Below are 16,849 nucleotides of genomic sequence, written 5' to 3' on the forward strand. Positions count from 1 at the left end.
CCAGAGTCGGCGAAGTTGCACGGGACGGACAAGGCGTCCCACGGATCTAGTGGATCTCATTGTACTGGATCAAGCCTGAACTAGCCCGCGGACCGTGCCTCTCTTTGTACGTAGTAGTTGGGCACGGGAATCTCTACTCGTGGAATTAGCTAAGCCAACCATGGAGGCGAATACCGTCGAGAAGACATGGATGAGGAAAGCAAGAGGAACAATCGGTACTGTTTGGGGAGGCTCTAGTAGTGGAGGAGGAGCTGCTTCGGATCCATCCTTGGATGGCGGGTGGTGGTGTTGATGCGCCCACGGCGTTCAGCCAATGGAAACTTGCTCACTCGGCCGGGTTGTGCTGGAGAAAGTGCGGTTCCATGAGTGGAGAGGAGAGAGAAAGCAAGAGAAGCGAGAAAACAAGGCCAACGGCTCGAGGGGACGAGGAAAAAAGATGGCTTTGGTCTTTATGTGAGGTTAATGTGAGATTTTGGATCCCCTTCTTGTCCGTGACGCTGCCCGTGCTTCAGGATGAGGTGAGATAGAGCACGCCGGCCGGCCGAGGTCGATCCCGATGCCCCGGCCGTACCGCCTCCGTCTCGGCGGCCGGAGGTTGGGCCACCTTCTTGGAGGGAGACGGGGCCGAGCTGAACGCTGTGACACCCAATGGTTTAGCCATCTCCAAGGCCTGGATTCTCCCCAGGTTGTTTCCGTGTGGTGAAATATTCCCCGAGTCAAGAAAAGGGTGTTTCCATCGTACGACGATAACGACACTTTGGCCATCATGACTCGGCCCTGATACCTTTTCCCGGGTCATGAAAAGACGGAAGCAGACACTTTAAGGGCCCTGCCGCTGAAGGTGTGTGAACGATGGTGAATGTGCGAGCCAAGTGCCTAGCTGGGTTTAGGCGAGTATTGGGGCGCGCTTGCTGCTGTAGCCCCCCGCATAGTGGGGGGTGGATGGCTTGTGCCAGCAACCCTTTGGACTTTTGGAGGCTTGTCGTTCCTTCCCTCTCGTTCACGGCGCGCGCGCGGACGGCGCCTGGCTGCGTAGGTTGCTGCTGACTTGGGTCCCTGGAGACTGGGTCGTGGGCCTGGATCGCACCCGCTGCTTTACCTTTCCGCTTCGCTTCCATCCAACAACCGACATCTTGAAAGGGAGGCAAAAAAAGAGAGAGATTTCCCCTTTAGACCCCCTGGTTCTATCATTTGCTTGGTTCTCTTTCAATTCTCTGCGCTTGCGCTTCTTGAATTGCCTCGTTGCTTCGATTTCCGACCCTCGTCGCTCCTGCCGCTACGACTCACCCATCCGACGCAGAACTCGAGACCCGGTCTCCCGCTGTCCCTCGCTCGTCGCGCAACCTCCCGAACCCCTCGTCTCGCCCTCGAGTACCGCCGAGATATTGACGACGCCTCGCCTTGTGTCCCTCTGCCTTGATGTCGATTCGGGCGGGATTTGCGCTCTTCTCCTAGGCCTCGAGGTGCGGCTCTGAGCCCGTCACAGTAGTCGAAGCCGACCGTCTTGCTCCACCTCTCGTCACCCGTTGCACAGGTCTCCCGACCACCAACTCGCCATGCCTCTCATCAACGGCCAGAAGATGGCCTGGTAAGTCTCTTCGCACTGCCCGACATACCTTGATTGGCCCCTGTTCGTGTAAACGTACCTTTGCGCAATTGACTGACTGTTCTAGCGAGCCATGCATCCGCGGCCATCGCTCGACCAAATGTACTCACGCGAACGAGCGATTGATGGTGCCTGTTCGCAAGCCAGGTCGTCCCCTGAGTACTTGTCCTCACCCGGCATCTCGTCCATGCTCCTGTGGCAGAGTCACCGCCGCCATCCCCAAGAAGCAGCCGTGTCGCTGCGGCTCCAACAAAAGCGCCGAGTCGCCCACTGGGAAGCCCGAGAATGGCGACTCGGCAAGCGAATCGACATCTCAAAGTCCTTCCAGCAAGACAACAAGTTCAAGTTACCGAGTGCAGAAGACGAGCTCTCGGAGCAGCGCCTCTAGTCGGCGACCGTCTGTTGACCCAGCTGCACTCCAGAGGATGGACCCTGGCATGCTTAACATCATGCCTGCCTATGACGGCATATCTCAGAAGCCCGCTGCACCCCTTCCCGAGATGTCTCCCTATGGAGCCATGGGTATGACGCCGGCGGAAAGCCCATTTGGGCCGGTCATGTATCCCATGTTTCAACCACACATGCCGCCTCCCATGATGAGCCCGGATGGCCCTAAACCGGTCCTGGCTTCCCATGGCGTTTCCATGGCGACTCCACATATACCAGAAGAAACGAGGGAACCTGTGGCGAAGGGCGGTTCGTGTTGCGGCGGTGGTAACGCTGATGATGATTCTGCTGTCCCTAGCACACTTCCTTCGATGCCAAGTCCTCCGACCAAGACGAAAACCAAGAGTTGTTGTTCATCCAGCATCAACTCTCCTAAACCAGACCAAAAGTCAGACACGGTGCCTACATCTGATGTTTCAACACCGAATGGCATGGTCATGTCACCTTTCCCACCGACGCCTATTATGATGCCGAACGGCATGTATGCCTACTATCCCCAACCTACAGTATTCACCTACCCGCCACAGTACGGCTCCTACTTGCAGCCTTTGCAACCCGAGCAGTGGAGGCAGGTCATGGCATCGATGACGTTTGCTGGCCAAGGTGGTATGCCGTCTCCCTACGGCATGCCATACCCTCCTCCAGGAACGCCTCATTCGGCCGCGGGCACTTCTCACCAGTGCAGTTGCGGCGCGTCTTGCCAGTGTATTGGATGTGCGGCCCACCCATACAACGAAGCAACCCAGAACTATGTTCGGTCTGCGTGGCAGAGCATGATGGACGATCCTCAACGAGCACAGACCCACAGCAGCGCCGGCTATACTCATGTTAACGGACACGGAAATGCTGAGATACCGACAACGAACGGTTCGGGTGCAACGACGGTGCCTGCTGTCGGACCTGCTGAAGGGACGGTATCGCCAGTTGCACCACAAACGCCATCTGAGGCGGCTTCAGGGGCCAGCGAGGAACAGGCTCTGTCGGCCAACGACTTCTTTTTCGTCAGTTATCCATTTGGAGACTCGTGTGCCGGCGAGCAAGCGAGTTGCCCTTGCGGAGATGATTGCCAGTGCCTCGGCTGCGTGATACACAACAATTCCGAGGTGGTGGCAGAAGGGGTTGCTGAAGCATAGCAGCGGCGCCTATATTGATCTGGGACTTCAAAATAAAGGATATACGACCCGTATTTGTTGGGAGAAAGGGAAAGTTGCACAAAGATGAAGGAGAATGAGGATGGATGTTATAGGAGCTATTGGTTTGGAAGCCCGTGATTCAATGATACCCCTAGACTTTTGGGATGACGAAGAAAGAATGTCGTTCAGCGACTAAAAAGGACAGAAGAGACAGACCTTAGTAGCAGAGGCCGATAGAGCAAATATTCAGAAACTCCTCTTTAAGCTTGTTATTGGTGTTTGTCCCTTGAGTTCTCATGGCGAGAATGAAGCCAAATTGAAGAAAAGCGGGGCGCACTGTGCCAGCCGCGTTCTAGACTCCAAAATCTCGTGCTTGACGAACTTAGAGCCTCTTTATCAACACTCTGAACTCTTGACAAATTACTCTCAAGAGCCCCATATATAGGTATCATCAACCCCTGGGAGTGCAAAAGGAAAAAGAAAAAAACCATCGCCGTTATTCTGGAAAGGACTTGGAATGGATCATCGGAGTCGAATCCGCGAAAGGTCGCCGCGTCGCGAACATGGCTCTCGCGACAGACGAGACAGGAGAAGCCGAGACTCGCGCTCGCGCTCTCGGTCACCGGCTCATAAGCGCACAAAGACGTCGTCCTGGCGCCATGAAAGACACTCGACCGAGCCAAGTGGCCACCACTCATCGTCCAGGCATAGGCATCGGGAGCATGCGAGCCGCGCGCCGGTGACGCTCCCGTTTGACGCGAGGCAGCTGGCCAAGGGAGACCTGGGCGCGTTTAGGCCGCTGTTTGCCGACTACCTTGATCTCCAGAAGCAGAAGGATATTGAAGAGATGGATGAGCGCGAGATCAGGGGAAGGTGGAAGAGCTTCATCGGGAAGTGGAATCGTGGGGAGCTGGCTGAAGGCTGGTATGATCCTGAGATGTTTGCTCGGATTGCTGCCCAGAACCAAGGCGCTCCCCGCGCTAGTCACTCGACTGCGAGAAGGGATGAAAGAGAGGAGAGGGTGGATGATAATGCCAAGGGAAGGGACGATAACAGCGAGGAAGACGACGACGACGACTATGGTCCTACCCTCCCAACATCGGATCCCACACGCCGTTCTGGACCAGGAATACCCACGCTGCAGGACCTCTCCCTCCGCGCCGAACTCACAGAAGAAGACAAGCAAGCCTCCATCGCAGACCTCCGCGCAGCGCGCAAAGCCGACAGAGCCGTCCAGCGCGAACGCCTCGACGAGCTCGTCCCACGCGCCGAGCCAGGCACACGCGAGCGAATGCTCGAGAAACGTGCAGCCGTGTCGGAAAAGATGCGCTCGTTCCGCGACAAGAGCCCCGGGGCCATGGAGGCGAGCAGCGAGCGCGAGCTCATGGGGGAGGGGACTCGCTCGAGGAGTACAAGCAGGCCAAGCAGCAGGAGCAGCGGCGCAAGACGGAGAGGGAGATCCGCAGGGAGGAGATTGAGCGCGCAAAGAGGGAGGAGATTGAGGAGAAGAGGAGGGCCTGGAGGGAGAGGGAGGAGGGGACGATTGGGATGCTCAAGGAGTTGGCGCGGCAGCGTTTTGGATAGGGGAGAAGGGAAGGGAAGGGAAGGGAAAGGGTTAGAGAGGAGTCTCTTTTTCATATGGGCTTACAAGAGCGTTGCTTGGTGGTTTATGACATATTTTATGGGTGGCATCGTGGGTGTTGGGAATTATCGCTATTATCTGGCGTCGACTGAACTGAAGAGGTGGATTTTTTTCATTTTCATGGCGCACGCACTGTGGGAGCGCACATTCGGCCCACTCTGGTCAAAACTCTTTCACGACATCAAACACCAAAACAGAGACTCATATTCAGTCCATGATACAGGGGTTTCTTGGGCAGATTCAAGCTGGAAGACGCAGGCATCGACGATAAACGGTTGTTGCAAAGCTAGCAACGCTCGAGTCATATCACCTGTACCTTATCTCGCGCCGCCAAAAAGGCTCACTACACTCTCACATCTTGGGCATTCATCACTCGGATACAGTCGAAACCTCACATCACAATGGCAAACGAGGTAGACTATGGCTTCGATGGCCTCATGGACGATCCCGAGGACTACTACCCCTACGCCGCCGCCTACGTCCCAGGTTTTCACAATGCAGAATGGCAAGCCCATAACGCTGCACCTCGTCGGTGCCAGTCCAACAGAGGCTCACCATCTCTGGAACGGTGCAAAGATGATCGCCGACTTCTTTGAAGATGACCCTTCTCGCGTCCGCAACAAGACTGTCCTCGAGCTAGGAGCCGCTGCTGGTTTGCCCAGTCTTGTTGCTGCCATCCTCGGCGCTCGCAAGGTCGTCGTGACAGATTTCCCGGACCCGGATATCATCAAGATCATGCAGAAGAACATCGACGAGTGTGATGAGACGGTCGAGCCCAAGGGACACATCGCCGATGTCGTCGATGCTGTTGGGTTCGTCTGGGGCGCTGATCCCCTTCCCCTCCTCGCTCACCTCAACCCAACCCAGCCAGAAGAACCCAAAGATCGGTTCGACATTCTCATTCTGGCAGACCTGCTCTTTCGACATAGCGAACATGGTGCTCTGATCAAGACGATCCGAGAGACAATGCGGGTTTCGCGCGATAGCGTTGCCTATGTCTTTTTCACATCGTACCGGCCGTGGAAGAAGGAGGCCGATGAGCGTTTCTTCGATATCGCGCGTGAGCAGGGCTTTGAGGTGGAGCAGATTGCCGAGCGCCGCCTGGATAAGCCGCTGTTCGAGAACGACCCTGGTGACCTGGAGGTGCAGAAGACGGTGAGGGGATTTGCTGTCAAGTGGTCTGCCGAGGCGTGTAGTTGAAGAGTCAGAATCAGACGAGGTTGAAACAAGCAATGGGCCACTAGAGTGACGAGGTTGAGCTCGGGCACTTTTGATAATGAGTGACGATGATGATGACTATCTAGGTTAGCAACTTGAAAGTTGAGATCCGACACTGAAGTCTGTACCGATTCAAACCGTTGGTTACTGTCTCCCCAGCTGCTACGTTACAGCACTTATCTCCTCCACTCTGCTCTACAGTGTGCGAGGCAGGCGAGTGAGAGATGCAGCAAGTCGTGAGCGAATATGACGGTAGTCTTCCCCACATCCCATGGGTTCTTGCATACACAAGACAACACAAAAAAAGCCGTGTCCCCGAGCTTTAGAAACAGTCGACACCGCATCTGCAAATACACACGGACACAGCAAGGGTCCTCGTCGTCCGATAAACCCCAGATCTCATCATTCTGGTCATAGCTCTCCCCCTTGGACCGAGCTACTGCTGCTGCTGCTCATCCTCCTGCAAGCCACAAGGCTCAGAGATTTGCCCTATATCATCGGCCCGCGGGTCTCAGACAGGCACCTTCAACGTACGAAACCAACCCCACATTGGTGGCCGGCGCGTAATCCATCATGCCAGCCTCGCCATATCTTGACCAACTGAACCAGGATGGCTTCGTCGTCATCAAGTCCATTGTCGACAAGGACAAGCTTGACGCTCTGCGCGAGGCCAGCACCAAGGCCGCCGACTTGGCGCGCGGTGGGGGATGGCCGCACGTCCGGACCGTGGGCAAGCAGTTCCCCCCGTGGGATGCCAGCCAGGCTCGCGAGCACGGAATCTGGGGCGTTCAGCACCTTATGAAGCCCGACCTACCAGGTCACGAGCTCTTCACCGAGCTATACTTTTCCGACGCCGTCATCGGAATCGTCAGGCAGCTTCTCCAGTGCGAGGATGACCAGCTCATCATGGAGCTCTTCAACATGCTGGTGAGACCCGACAAGGATTTTGAGTTGAGGTGGCATCGCGATGACATCCCGGCCGAGGCTATGCCCCAAGAGGAGATGGAGCGGCTCGGGAAGCACGCGTATCACGCCCAGTACAACTTTGCCCTGTGGGAGGATGACTCCCTGATCGTCGTGCCCGGCTCTCACAGGCGCGCCAGGACAGACGTCGAGCGAGACGCCGATCCCTTTGCCAAGTCACTGCCAGGCCAGCTTATCGTCAAATTACAGCCCGGAGACATTGTTTTCTACAACAACAACATCCTGCACCGTGGCGTATATAGCAGCAGTAAAGAACGCATGACACTGCATGGTTCCGTGGGCCATGTACAGGGCAGCGCTCTGCGAGCGAGGAACGTCTTGCAGCACGGGGTTGGCAGCTGGGTCGACAAGTGCGCCTTTGGGCCGCTCGAGGACGCCCAGAGGCGGAGGGCAGAGGGCATGAGACAACGCCTGGTCCGCCTGGGCAGCGAGAGCGGTCAGGTCGGCTTCTCGCTTCAGGGTTGAGACCCCCAAAGTCCAGAGTCCAAGGCCCAAGGAGAGCAAGAGGGAAACGGTTTGATGTCATATCTGGCTTGGTGCCTGAACAAGATGGCGGGTCTGGGCATAAAGATTGGTGCCGAGAGGGGTGCGGTACAACTCCCGCAACGGGTCTCATCTCGGGCGAATGAGGCAGCCGAGAATGCTCGAGGGGATCTGATTCGCGACCTCGATGCTGATTCCCCCTGCTGCTGCTGGCCCTTGAGAGCCCGCATGTGCTTCAGCGATAGGTAATACACATGTACCGTTAATGTGAGATCAAGCTGGCCTATACAGTAGCCCTGCCCCCTCTCAGCCGCCAGGTCTCCCCGTCGGATGGCCATGATAGGTCAGCAGCCGAAAAGATCTGACTGACCATCGAGTTGATTCCGTCCTGTGCTGTGGCCCTGGCTGAATGCGGCACAAGTGGCATGGTGGCCGAGGTAGATAGTCTATCATGTCCCGGACAACAAACCGAGATCCCGAGCCTTTGACGAACAACCCCTCCGGCACAACTGCACTACCTCAACAACAACGGTGAGACGATTTGACATCCGGGGCAATCTGGGGGATGCCAACTCAACCCCCCCACATCCCAATTACCCCGGGATCGGATGTCATCTCGTCGGAATCATCTGGGGACCCCAGATTCGAAGACGTGGAGCTTGAAACCTTGAGCAAGCCAGCAGCCTCTTGATCGCAGGACACGTGCATTGACGTGATAATAACGGACCGGAGAGGAAGCCGGTGGTTGGACGCTCGGAAGTCGTTGGGGGGATTCGTTACACGGCGGGTGTTTGTTGCGGGATAAGCGAGTCATTCTGGCAACCCGTGTGTTCTTGACCAGAGGAATTGCCCCGAGAACAGTGCCTATCCGTCGGCTCCATTCCGGCATGAGAGAGGGGTGGGCTCGGCTTACACTCAGGACGACCCCATGGGGAGATGAAGCCTTGCACCTGGAACGCGGGGCAGGTAGAGCTTCAGCCGTGCTAGTGGTGCCGTGGATAATGGCCCCTTGTCACCCATCATCTTCAGCGGCCCATCTCTGGTGCGGGACGGGACCGCATTAGGGTTCCAAGAACAGAACGTACACACGCTCGCACCCTCGCTGCATCTTCGCCGGCGGGCATGGCATGGCGCGCGAGGAGACGATGAGCTCATACGATGCAGAGACTCATGGTTGAGCCCGAGATGCCTGCAAGACCAGTCCGGGGGCCAGATCCAAAATCTACCCCACACGCACCGGCCATGGGGGTCTCCGCACCTCCACAACCATGGACAACCGCTTGACAAGGGTCACTGGGCTCGCCTGGCTCGTCCGTCAGCGAACACTTTTATTTCCCACCTCTGTTGAATCCGGAAGGTTTTGCCTCCATGAGATGTCTTAAGCGAGCCCTGGACGAACCTAAAACTTCATGGGCTCGCCGAACTGAGACCAGATCGAGGTAGGTAGGTAAACAGTCGCCCGGTACGCCAGACAAGAGCCGTCCACACCGAGTCTGTAGCCGTACCCAGCTAAACGAGGCTGTCTGGAGCCCAGCAACCTTTGTCTGGACTACGTCGTTGATTCAACAAAGTCGCTACAACAGGCCCCCAACATAAAGGCAAGCATCAGAAGGCGGCCGTTGACAGGGACCCTGGACCTTGGCGTGGAGGCTGACTGCCGCCGTTTCTAGTGGTGGTGTTGCAGTTGCGTGGAGGCGAGGGAGGGCGCAGGTGGAGGCAGAGACAAAGGCGAGCATATGGAGGAGCTGGAGTCTTGTACTTGTCGCTCAAGGTGTTTGCCTTCTGGCCGGATGCGAGCATGGCCTGCATCGGACACCGACAAGCCCACCAGAAGCAAATTGCCATCATCTTGGGAGGACGAGAGATCTTGGCCCATCCCTTGATACCCCAGCTGCCTCAGATACCCTCCTGAGTTCTGACCGCTGAAAGGGGAAACATGGGGGAGTTGACGTTGTAGAGTGTCTGCCTTGAGTCCTTCTCTCTCCTTGACCTGACGATGATTCTCAATGTGTTGACGAAAGTGCCAACAGGAGTGTCTTTTCCTCAGACCGTCTTCGTTTCCCTTGACCCTTGTGTCTTTTCATACTGCATCGTTGACGGGGCTAGTCCATGTCCATGGCGTTGCTCATGCTCCTTTGCTCCGCATCGGACTCACCCCCGCTTTCCACTCTCAACGAAAAGCGGCTTGCATTCCCATCTTCCGAGCATCCACATGGCGGCAAAGTCTCGAGGCAACGGCGCGAAGAGCGGCTGTGGGGAGGGAATGGAACTTGGCGTGATTGGGCAGAAAAGTTGTGAAAGTTGTTGATGTTTAAGCTGCACGGGAGGATGAGGTTGCAAACAGTTTCACTTGTATAAGTGTATGTGAAGCAGGGGGTTGAATAAGAGAGACGATAATGCAAGGAAGACAACGACGATCAGGAAACGAAGATGCCATGGCTTGACGCCAGTCATCAAGTGCATACCTGGGATCATCAGGTTGGACGAGACGATGCAGCATCTTGGTCAGGAGAAGCAATCAAAGGGGTCCGTCCTGCTAGGTACTGTAACAGATGGCTGATGCATGCAGAATCTGGGGTTTGGCCTAGGGCTGGATGACGGATCGGATTTGAACGAGATTGGATGATTCGAAGCAGATAGGCTGAACTAGAAGTTGAGGAGAGGGAGAAGCCAAGATGGATGGATTGGCCATGGTGTGGTGATGACAAGACCGATGGCTCTTTGGCAAGAGCGAAAAAGAAAAAGTGGGAACGGAAGGTTAGCGCGGTTGGGCGGGAAGACTAAGCTTAGGAAAGAGCTGGGAACATCGTCATGGCGTCCAGGGGAAAGCAGCGGTCTCTCCAGCCAACTCAGTGTCCTGACCTCTGGGTTTCTTCGCCTTTACTCCAGAAGAGGCAGGGTAAGGCGACTGCCATTGTCGGTAAGTGCTAAGTACCTTACCTGCCGTAACCAGGTAGCCTGACGATGGGCCTATTGCCAAGTGTCTCATTGGCCGGGGTCGCGACAGGGACACGTAAAAAAATCCTGCTTGCATGGGGGACCCAGAAGGCCAAGTGGGACATTTTGGACAAAGTCTCCAAACCAGAATGCGGAGATTCGACCCCAGATGCACTTGCCCCATGGGGGCATTTTCGGTACAATAGAGGTACCTCCCTCCTTCACCTTGCTTGACCTGCCTGCAGTGCTCGCTGTGCCTGTGCTAGATGGGGGGACACGCTGGGGAAGGGTAAAACGGCAAGAGCGGCCCTAGACAGCACCAAGGAACGGACGTCGGGCCGGCAACTGTTACAAATCCCGCCGTTACTGTACCGATAACAGCAGCAACAGCTACAGCTACAGCTACAGCTCTGCAGCTGGAATGGCTGCCACGAATCATCAGCTGTTTACCATCCATCTTTGCTTCTTTGCCTTGGAAACCTCGACTTCGTACCATCCCCCTGCGTGCTGTGGCTGCCAGAGAATGCACGAATCGACACATGCCCAGGTCTGCCCAGGACTGCCCAGATTTCTCGTCGTTGCATGTGCCTCCGCCTCTGCTCTGCGGCTTTCGCCCCGGGATTTTTTGACGGGCTCCAGCTCCAATGTGAGCACACCCCCAAACCCCCCGGCGGCCTAGACCCAGAGACCAGCCCTTGACTCCGCCACAAGCTTGGCTCTGCCGTTTTACTTACGTTGCCTCGAGGTTCAGGTAGCCAAGGTACAGTACGTAGGAAGGTTGTCAACTTTGCTGGCGTAGGGCGCAGTCCAGAGATTCTCCGGCCAACTCTTCTGCACTCCGTCATCTCCGCGACGGAACGACATGGCTGTGGCCGGCGGCTCTGTCAGATTTGCACAGACTGCTTCTTTACTTTTGATAGCTGATCTGATATCTCCTCTGCTTGCCGCGCCTATGGAGCAATGGTTGCCGTCCACTGGGTAATCCTTCATGCTCACGTTTCTTTTTCCTCCTGTCCCTTTGTCCCTCCACACCTTTTGTGGCTGTCTTTCACGCAGATCCAGTGGCTCCTTGGAGACGCATTCCCCAGATTGATGCATTCACCCACTCACACTCTTGGTTATTCCCTCTCCACACTTTCTTTTTACGACGGGAATTAATTAATAATTATCTCGTGCGTGCGCACAGCTGATGCATTCATTTACGTACCTCCACCTCAAGTAACCGCCTGTCTGCCGACTCAATCTCGTCCTACGGATACTTGAACCGCTAGATACCGCTACGCCGCCTAACCCCCCGGAGAAGGCGGAAGTACCTTGGGGGTCTCGTCCCTCCTTCCACCTCCAATTTCCCCGCCCTGGCCCTTGCGCCCGCGCTACGCCGTCATACCTTGCCTAACTCGGCAGCAAACTCCATCCTCGACACCTCTCTTACAGTGCACAGTTCTGACGGTACGACTCTTGTACCTTGCCACACCATTCCTGCTTAGGAACTTATCTCGAGCTCCCATCTTGCCTCCTCTCTTCCCCTCTTTGCCCTGGTCTTGTCACGGCCTTGCTCTACAGACGCCCCCGTGCCGCGGAAAGGAACTCGGTCCCTTCAGACGCTGGGCGCACCGACGTGGCAAGCCATCTTACTCGTCACTCAGCTCACTCGGTATACACCACCGCCCACTGCCTTCGCCGTGAACTTGGCGAGGAGAGACATTCATCCCTCCTCCTAGCACCAGCACCTAGGTAGCCAGTCATTGACCCGGCTCTGGCTCTCGTCAACTCTCACTCGGCTTCTGCCACCCCGAGATTCCAGTTCCAGTTCCCAGAAGCCTCCTTGCTCGCCCCAGGTTTTCACGAATCCCCAGGTTCTTTTCCCCGGGTTCCATCCCATCCATCTCATCATACATCCACCTCCTCTCCATCTAGCCCGATCCTGAGCCAGTTCGTCGGGTGCTAAACCGAGACCTGGAATGCAAACCTTGACACGGCCATCCACTTCGCTTGCTTCTCCATTTCCTCCGTGGAGAGAGGGTCCCCTGCTGGCTCTGCATTCGCCTTGTGTCCCTCTCACATCTTTTCTGTTCTTCTGGGTCTCTCCCCTCTTTCATCCACATCTACATCCACACATTTGCCCGAGCCTACCGCCTCCCGCCGCTCGGCACACGACCTAGATCGACCTCGACGTCGTCAGAAACACCGTGGCCTTTTATCGTCAGGACACGAAACAGCCAAAGCTGGAGCGTCTGATAACTCGGAAACAACACCGATAAAGCACTGGCGACTCGGAGTCATCAGCCGAGCTCTCGCCGGCTAGATTCAGTTCCTCCACCTCCGTCACCACGTCCAGAGTTGACCACGTCTGGGGGTACACACCTCCTGTACCTCGCGGCCCAAGAGGGGGAACAGCCGAAATAGCACAGGAGAGGGGAAGCGCTAAGGGGTGTTTTGAGGCTTGCCTGTGCCCATCCATTATCTCTACAGTACCTCCAGTCTTGTACCTTGGCGGCCGTGCCCTCCTCCCTCACTCTGTCTGCCCCCCCGTAACCCCCGATCCGACGCTCCCCCGTCCGCGGAAGACATCCCATCCTTCATTGCCTACCTTCCCATCCCTATCCCTCCTTCTCGCGTTCACGGGCCACCGTCTATTTCTCTCCACATGCCATGCTCTGCCCTTAACGCACCCCGCAATCCGCCATCTTTGCCTGCATCTCCCCAGCTCCAAATCTGTCTCGCCTTTTCCCTCTCTTCCATCTCTTCCATTTCTCCTCAACTCTTCTCCCCACAATTTGATATCTTGAATTACGTGAACGAACCGACTGCTCTGAGGCCTTGCCTTCTCAGCAACCGCGTTCACTATGCTTGCCATTCAGTCTATGGAGGGCCCTCCTCCTCCTCGTCCCCTTCCTGGTCCCCCGGCGCCTCTCGTCGCCCCAGAGCCCACCGAAGTTCGCCAGCCAAAGCCCAAGACGCTGCCCTGCAAGTACTGCAGCAAGCGGTTCAGGTCAGTTACCATGTGAACTAGATCCTCGTCTGAATGTTGGATATGCTGACCATGTCTCGGGATGCAGACGCGTTGAGCATGTCCAACGACATGAACGTACTCACACCAAGGAGAAGCCATTTTCATGTGGTTGGGATCGCTGCGGAAAGACCTTCGGACGAAGGTACGTTATGCTATGCTCTAGTTCCGCTATATCCCACCGTTCCTCAGCCCGTCCCACCTGGCCACTCACTCATCACTTATCACACAATTACCTAACGTTGTCCCCCTGCTCATTCTCTTTCTCTTTCTGTTGTCGTTCATGTCTCATCCTAACCACGCTTCACTCCTGATCATCGCCCAAGTCCTCTACACATATGCTTACATGGACATCAGGGACCTTCTCGTTAGACACGAGAAGCTCGTGCACCTCAATGAAGGTAGCAAGGATAACAACCGCCCCAGGAAGTTGTCATCTAATACTTCCACTGCATCTCACAAGAGCTCTGTATCTGAAGGTCAGATCAGCGCCGAGGCCATAGCCTTACAGCATCACAACGCAGCGCGACCTGCACCACCTCAACAGCCGTTGCCTCAACCGCAGCAATTCCACCATGGACCAGTTCCTCCTCAGGGGCCTCCTCAGGGTCCCCAAGATCCGCGCGCACAGGCCAGACCCGGAGCATGCAATCTCGATCTCTTGTCTGACGCCGCCCTCGCAAGCTCAGGCAACGCCGTCCAGGGACCGACCAATGGAGCACCTCCACCACATTCCCCAGATGCTCGAAGAAAAAGCAGCTATGGCGACACTATCGTGGCATATACGACTGATCGACCTCGAGAAGACCAACCTCTAGGATCTGGTTATGTGCCCCAACAGCCTCCCAATGGCTCCTATGACGACTATAACCCTTTCCTGGACGAGTTCGCCTCTTCTTCGCATTTCCTCCCTCCCAATTTCGAAACCGAGCAGCAGATGATGTGGTCCCGAAGTCAAGGAGGCGCAGCTCAACGCCGATCGTCCAAGTCGGCACTGTTCCCAGGACGCTTTCCGAACATGCCGGCCGATGCGCGAGACTCGGCGGACCCTGCAAACCGAGGACTTGATGATTCAGCTCGGGCATCAGCGCTACGCATTTCTGTCGCCGATCATACCGTGATCAAGAACAGACTGGATGAATTTTCTGCCGTTCTCCCGAATGACTTTGTGTTCCCGTCTCGGCATACTCTGACGAGATTCCTCGAGGGCTACATTAGTGGTCTTCACGAACACTTGCCCTTCTTGCACCTTCCCACGTTCTCGCCCGCCGAAGCTGCCCCCGAGTTGCTGCTTGCTATTTTGGCCGTGGGAGCACAATACCGCTTTGAGAAGAACCGAGGCTATGCGTTGTGGTATGCCGCAAAGGCGGTAGCAATGGAGCAGATTCGACGGAGGCGCATCTCCGAGGTTCATGCCTTGTTGCCAACTGCAGCGGCTTACAGTCCTCATTCTACTAGACCCTCGCCTAGTGCCACATACCGCCATTCGTTTGCATCTGCCCAGTCAGAGCGTCCGGCAACCCAGGATACGCATCGAGAGCCTTAGTAAGTAATTTGTGTGTCGAGCAAGAGATTTATTTTAACCATTATGTGCAGCTCTCCCAACACCCCCCAGGCAAGAATCGAGACAATTCAAGCAGTCTTGCTCCTTTTCGCCGTCGGCCTCTGGGGCGTACCGACGATTCTTCACGAAGCATTGTCGTTGCAGAGCAACCTGGCCATCTTGATTCGGGAAGAAGGACTTGTGGCCGAAGTAAGCCAGAGTGCTGTCAATGACTGGGAGACTTGGATTCGACTTGAAACTGCCACGCGGACAAAGCTTGTTGCTTACTGTTTCTTCAACCTCTGCAGTATCGCTTACAACATGCCGCCTCTGTTACTGACATCAGAGTTGAACCTTCTACTGCCGCAACGGGGCAAACTCTGGAGGGCGGAGTCGGCTTGGCAATGGCAGGAAATGCGCCAGTCGACGCCTATGATCGAGCTCACCTTGCACGACGCCTTTTCGCGACTCTTTGGACGGACGAACCAAGGGCTCCCACAGCACTTGTCGTCATTCGGAAGCTATGTTCTGATTCACGCGCTGATCCAGCACATCTATCTGTTGAAGCAGACATCGTTTGCAACTGGTCTTCCGTACAACATTCACCGAACGATGAAGCCCCAGGATGTGGAGGAGGTGTCACAGGCTTTGCGGGTGTGGCAGACCAGTTTCGAGGACCAGCATCAGCTCAGGGCAGCCGAGTCGGGTCACTACAGCGTGTCGGACTCGATCGAGGGCGGGACGTTGGATTTCACGGCGACGGCTCTGCTTCGACAAGCGTACATCCGGCTGTATACTGATGTGACTCCGTCTACCGCGCTCGAGACCAGGGATCCGCTTTTGGTGGCGTCGGCCCTGAGCAGGACCCCCTTGCTAGTCCGAAGTCTAAGACTGCACCGGGCAGTGTTCCAAGCGATCCATGCGCTGTCCATGTTGGTGAAAGCGGGCGTCAACTATGTGGCCAGGACAAAGTCGGCCGAATGGAGCATTCAACACTCACGTGAGTCATGACATCAATGCGCCTCTTGTTTCATCAGCCTGCTAACCATTGCTTGACAGTGTGCAACTTTGAATGTGCTATTCTGGTAGCCAAGTGGCTCCTGACCATCGCGGCGATTGGGCCCAACGACGCTACAGCTTCGCCAGAGGAGAAGAACCTCCTGGAGATGGTACGGCGGATGCTGGATGAGACCGAATTTGCGGTTCCGATCGACCCTTCGCTAGCGGGACCCAACTCGGGACACGGACCGAACGAGTCGGCAACGAGCGATAGCGCCAAGCTTCGACAGCTGGCCAGCGCGGTGGTTCGGCTTTGGGCTGAGACGTTTAAAGGAACGCACATCTTTGAAATTGTCAAGGTGATGGGGTCCAGTCTTGACGCTTACGCGGACTTGATTGACAAGCCGCGAGAGAGAACTCCTCCGGTTTGAACGGCGGCTGAACCAAGCAGTATTGATGCGGTTTCGTTGAGGACGGCAGGGCTACTGGGATGAATACCCTTGGAATTTCTTGGCGTCTGGCTTGAAGGGAGCAATGGTGACAGGTGCGGTGCAGACACCTGTCGAGGCTCACAGCAAAATTTGGGCGGGTTTGTTTGTGATTTGAGGTCATGATGGTTTACGACATGGGATTATCGTGTACACTAGGCGTTTTGGACGGACGGACATGGTTCGAGTCACCTTGATGACAAATCAACATGATGAGGCTAGGTATGGTTTAGCTACTTGGGTGCTTTGTGGATGAGATGGGTAGGGCAGTTGGGAGACAACAAGAAACAGTTGATATTTATGTGTTTAAACTAGACTCGATGCTTGACGTGAGACCGAGCATGTGTATCTAGGTACGT

General features: G+C 55.9%; 5 protein-coding genes across 5 annotated transcripts; all 5 read left to right on the forward strand.

Moving 5' to 3' along the window:
- Window positions 1-1,556: 1,556 nt before the first annotated feature.
- Window positions 1,557-3,186, forward strand: MRS44_004961 (uncharacterized protein; the record flags this gene model as incomplete). The annotated part of the gene is made up of 2 exons (XM_046268692.2): window positions 1,557-1,588; window positions 1,674-3,186. The coding sequence occupies 2 exons, from the start codon at window positions 1,557-1,559 to the stop codon at window positions 3,184-3,186; spliced, it is 1,545 nt and encodes a 514-aa protein (XP_046135882.1).
- Window positions 3,187-3,703: 517 nt separating this feature from the next.
- MRS44_004962 (uncharacterized protein) lies at window positions 3,704-4,770 on the forward strand (the record flags this gene model as incomplete). Its single annotated transcript, XM_065622393.1, has 2 exons — window positions 3,704-4,490; window positions 4,532-4,770. 2 exons carry the CDS (start codon window positions 3,704-3,706, stop codon window positions 4,768-4,770), a joined length of 1,026 nt encoding a protein of 341 aa, XP_065478465.1.
- Window positions 4,771-5,323: 553 nt separating this feature from the next.
- Window positions 5,324-6,028, forward strand: MRS44_004963 (uncharacterized protein; the record flags this gene model as incomplete). Its single annotated transcript, XM_046268691.2, has 1 exon — window positions 5,324-6,028. One exon carries the CDS (start codon window positions 5,324-5,326, stop codon window positions 6,026-6,028), a length of 705 nt encoding a protein of 234 aa, XP_046135880.2.
- Window positions 6,029-6,619: 591 nt separating this feature from the next.
- On the forward strand, window positions 6,620-7,495 carry MRS44_004964 (uncharacterized protein; the record flags this gene model as incomplete). Its single annotated transcript, XM_046268690.2, has 1 exon — window positions 6,620-7,495. One exon carries the CDS (start codon window positions 6,620-6,622, stop codon window positions 7,493-7,495), a length of 876 nt encoding a protein of 291 aa, XP_046135879.2.
- Window positions 7,496-13,296: 5,801 nt separating this feature from the next.
- MRS44_004965 (uncharacterized protein) lies at window positions 13,297-16,433 on the forward strand (the record flags this gene model as incomplete). The annotated part of the gene is made up of 5 exons (XM_065622394.1): window positions 13,297-13,442; window positions 13,510-13,605; window positions 13,653-15,005; window positions 15,057-16,003; window positions 16,063-16,433. 5 exons carry the CDS (start codon window positions 13,297-13,299, stop codon window positions 16,431-16,433), a joined length of 2,913 nt encoding a protein of 970 aa, XP_065478466.1.
- Window positions 16,434-16,849: the final 416 nt, after the last annotated feature.

The sequence above is a fragment of the Fusarium solani genome (assembly GCF_023522795.1).
Source record: "Fusarium solani strain SB1 chromosome Unknown bctg00000002, whole genome shotgun sequence".
In the NCBI taxonomy this organism is placed as follows: Eukaryota; Fungi; Ascomycota; class Sordariomycetes; order Hypocreales; family Nectriaceae; genus Fusarium; species Fusarium solani.